The sequence below is a fragment of the Neoarius graeffei genome, chromosome 24 (genome assembly GCF_027579695.1).
Source record: "Neoarius graeffei isolate fNeoGra1 chromosome 24, fNeoGra1.pri, whole genome shotgun sequence".
NCBI classification, from domain to species: domain Eukaryota; kingdom Metazoa; phylum Chordata; class Actinopteri; order Siluriformes; family Ariidae; genus Neoarius; species Neoarius graeffei.
In genome coordinates this window covers 48,536,075-48,538,213 of record NC_083592.1, presented here as the reverse complement: position 1 = coordinate 48,538,213, position 2,139 = coordinate 48,536,075, and the positions used below count along the sequence as shown (strand labels likewise).

Below are 2,139 nucleotides of genomic sequence, written 5' to 3'. Positions count from 1 at the left end.
AAACATCGTCCACATAGCATTCTGCTTTAAGTCCCATGGTGGTTTGTATTATCCTTCAGTGGAGCAGCAGTCACAATGTGTGGAGGTAACCCTATGCACCTATACAAACATGCATATTGTATTATAAAAAAAGTTATATAGATTAAAATGGTATATAAATTGAATATAATGCAAATTTTCCCCACTTTTCCAGGTATTGGGGCCAAGAGATGAGCCATTTAAAGACATCCCTGAGAGGGTGCTATTTAAATGGGAAACGAATAAAGAGTATGGAAGCCTGCACTCAGTGGCAGAACCGAGCCAATATCTTTCTGTTAAAAACTCGGTCATCAGCATCAGCACCACACCAGACCCTAGTTTTAGAATCAATCTAAACACCCAGGTTAATAAAAGGATTCCAGTCAGCTTTAATCCAACAGTCCAATTTATGTGGAACCTCCAATTTCTCCAGGATTGGACATCGGGAGCATACTTGGATCACTCCACATCTGATGATGATTCAGACATGAAGAAAGACAGGAAAATACCATCAGTCTTCCATCAGTTTGCCTATACCAAGTAGCTCTGGTCACCTATTATCACATATCACCTTTTATCCAGGATCTGTAGTAAGCAAAAATTATATTTAGCAAATCAGTCTAAGAACATATACATTCAATCAAATTCATCCATTATCTGTAACCGTTTATCCTGTACAGGGTTGCGAGCAAGCTGGAGCCTATCCCAGCTGACTATGGGCGAGAGGCAGGGTACACCTAGACAAGTCGCCAGGTCATCACAGGGCTAACACATAGACAAACAACCATTCACACTCACATTCACACCTACAGTCAATTTAGAGCCACCAATTAGCTTAACCTGCATGTCTTTGGACTGTGGGGGAAACCGGAGCACCCGGAGGAAACCCACGCAGACACGGGGAGAACATGCAAACTCCAGGCAGAAAGGCCCCCATCAGCCACTGGGCTCAAACCCAGAACCTTCTTGTTGTGAGGTGACACTACACTACACCACTGTGCTGCCCTATTCAAGCAAAAGCACTGTCCAAACATTTTTATTGGGGGCCAGATGGAGGACAAATCAGGCCACAGTCCTACTTGCTGCTGTAACATTGCATTTTAATTCAAATTAATAGGTGAACTTTAAGTTGTTTTTTCCAGATTACCCAAGAAAGATTTTATAGATTTCACTCACTAGTTATCTTACTTTATCACAACAACTGGGTCCTAGCAAAGTAACCAGATGTATTTCTTTCAGAACTCAGAAAAAAAATATATAAACAAGAGATCCCTGATTTGATTCTGAGCTTGGGTGGAATTTTGTATGTTTCCTGGCGTTCACGTGGATTTCCTCTGGGTTCCCCGAGGAACCCAGAGGAAATCCACGCAGTAGAATTAAGTTAATTTGCGACGAGGTGTGAATATATGTGAATGGTGTCCTGAAATGGAGTGGGGTCCCATCCAGGGTGTGTTTCTGCCTGTTGTTGCCATGTCGACCCAAAGGGTTTGTAATTTAATGTCGGCTTGTACAGAGGCTTGTAGGGGAGCACAGGGCACCTTGTGGATGGCAAGCATAGCTGAGCTCTTGTATTCTATTTCAATGGAAATGTTAATCATAACATTTGGTGATGTGTGTTAATAATAATGCTGATGATATAAAACACTATGAGATGGTTTGATAAAGAAATGCTTTCAATACTAACTTTTCTTTCTTATTTGTAAATGCCACCCAGTTAAGTTTAGCCTGCTGGTTATTTGAGGTGACATATATCTTAAAAAAATATGTAAAACTGTTAGCAGATATGAAGTAAATGCATTTGTTGTTGTTAAAATAATTCCTATTTTTTGTTCTATTAGTGTGGTTAAATGCTTATAAACAACAGCAAAGGATGCATTGATCTGATATGTATTAAAAATGTTTTAATTTACGAACTAAAATTATTTATTATGAACTGCTCTGTGTATATGCTTGATTAATAACACGTGTAAAATAAAATTGTTTCTTTCACTAGTTTTAAAAGCTTGAATGACTATTTTATTTGAAAAGAATCGGGATATTCAGGAATATTCATTTTAATATATGTTTAATATGCTAACACTGACAAACAAGGAACACTTACGGTTCCGTGACAGATGGGCA

At 38.8% G+C, this 2,139-nt stretch overlaps 1 protein-coding gene across 1 annotated transcript in view; it reads left to right on the top strand.

Annotated features, from left to right (window-relative positions):
* The window catches only part of LOC132872131 (uncharacterized), a 6,986-nt gene extending 5,057 nt beyond the window's left edge, over positions 1-1,929 (top strand). The window contains exons 3-4 of the mRNA XM_060906736.1: positions 1-85; positions 194-1,929. The exon at positions 1-85 is cut by the window's left edge and continues 28 nt beyond it. Coding sequence (XP_060762719.1) covers positions 1-85; positions 194-562 — 454 coding nt within the window. The 3' untranslated portion in view covers positions 563-1,929. The remainder of the gene's footprint in view (positions 86-193) is intronic.
* Positions 1,930-2,139: the final 210 nt, after the last annotated feature.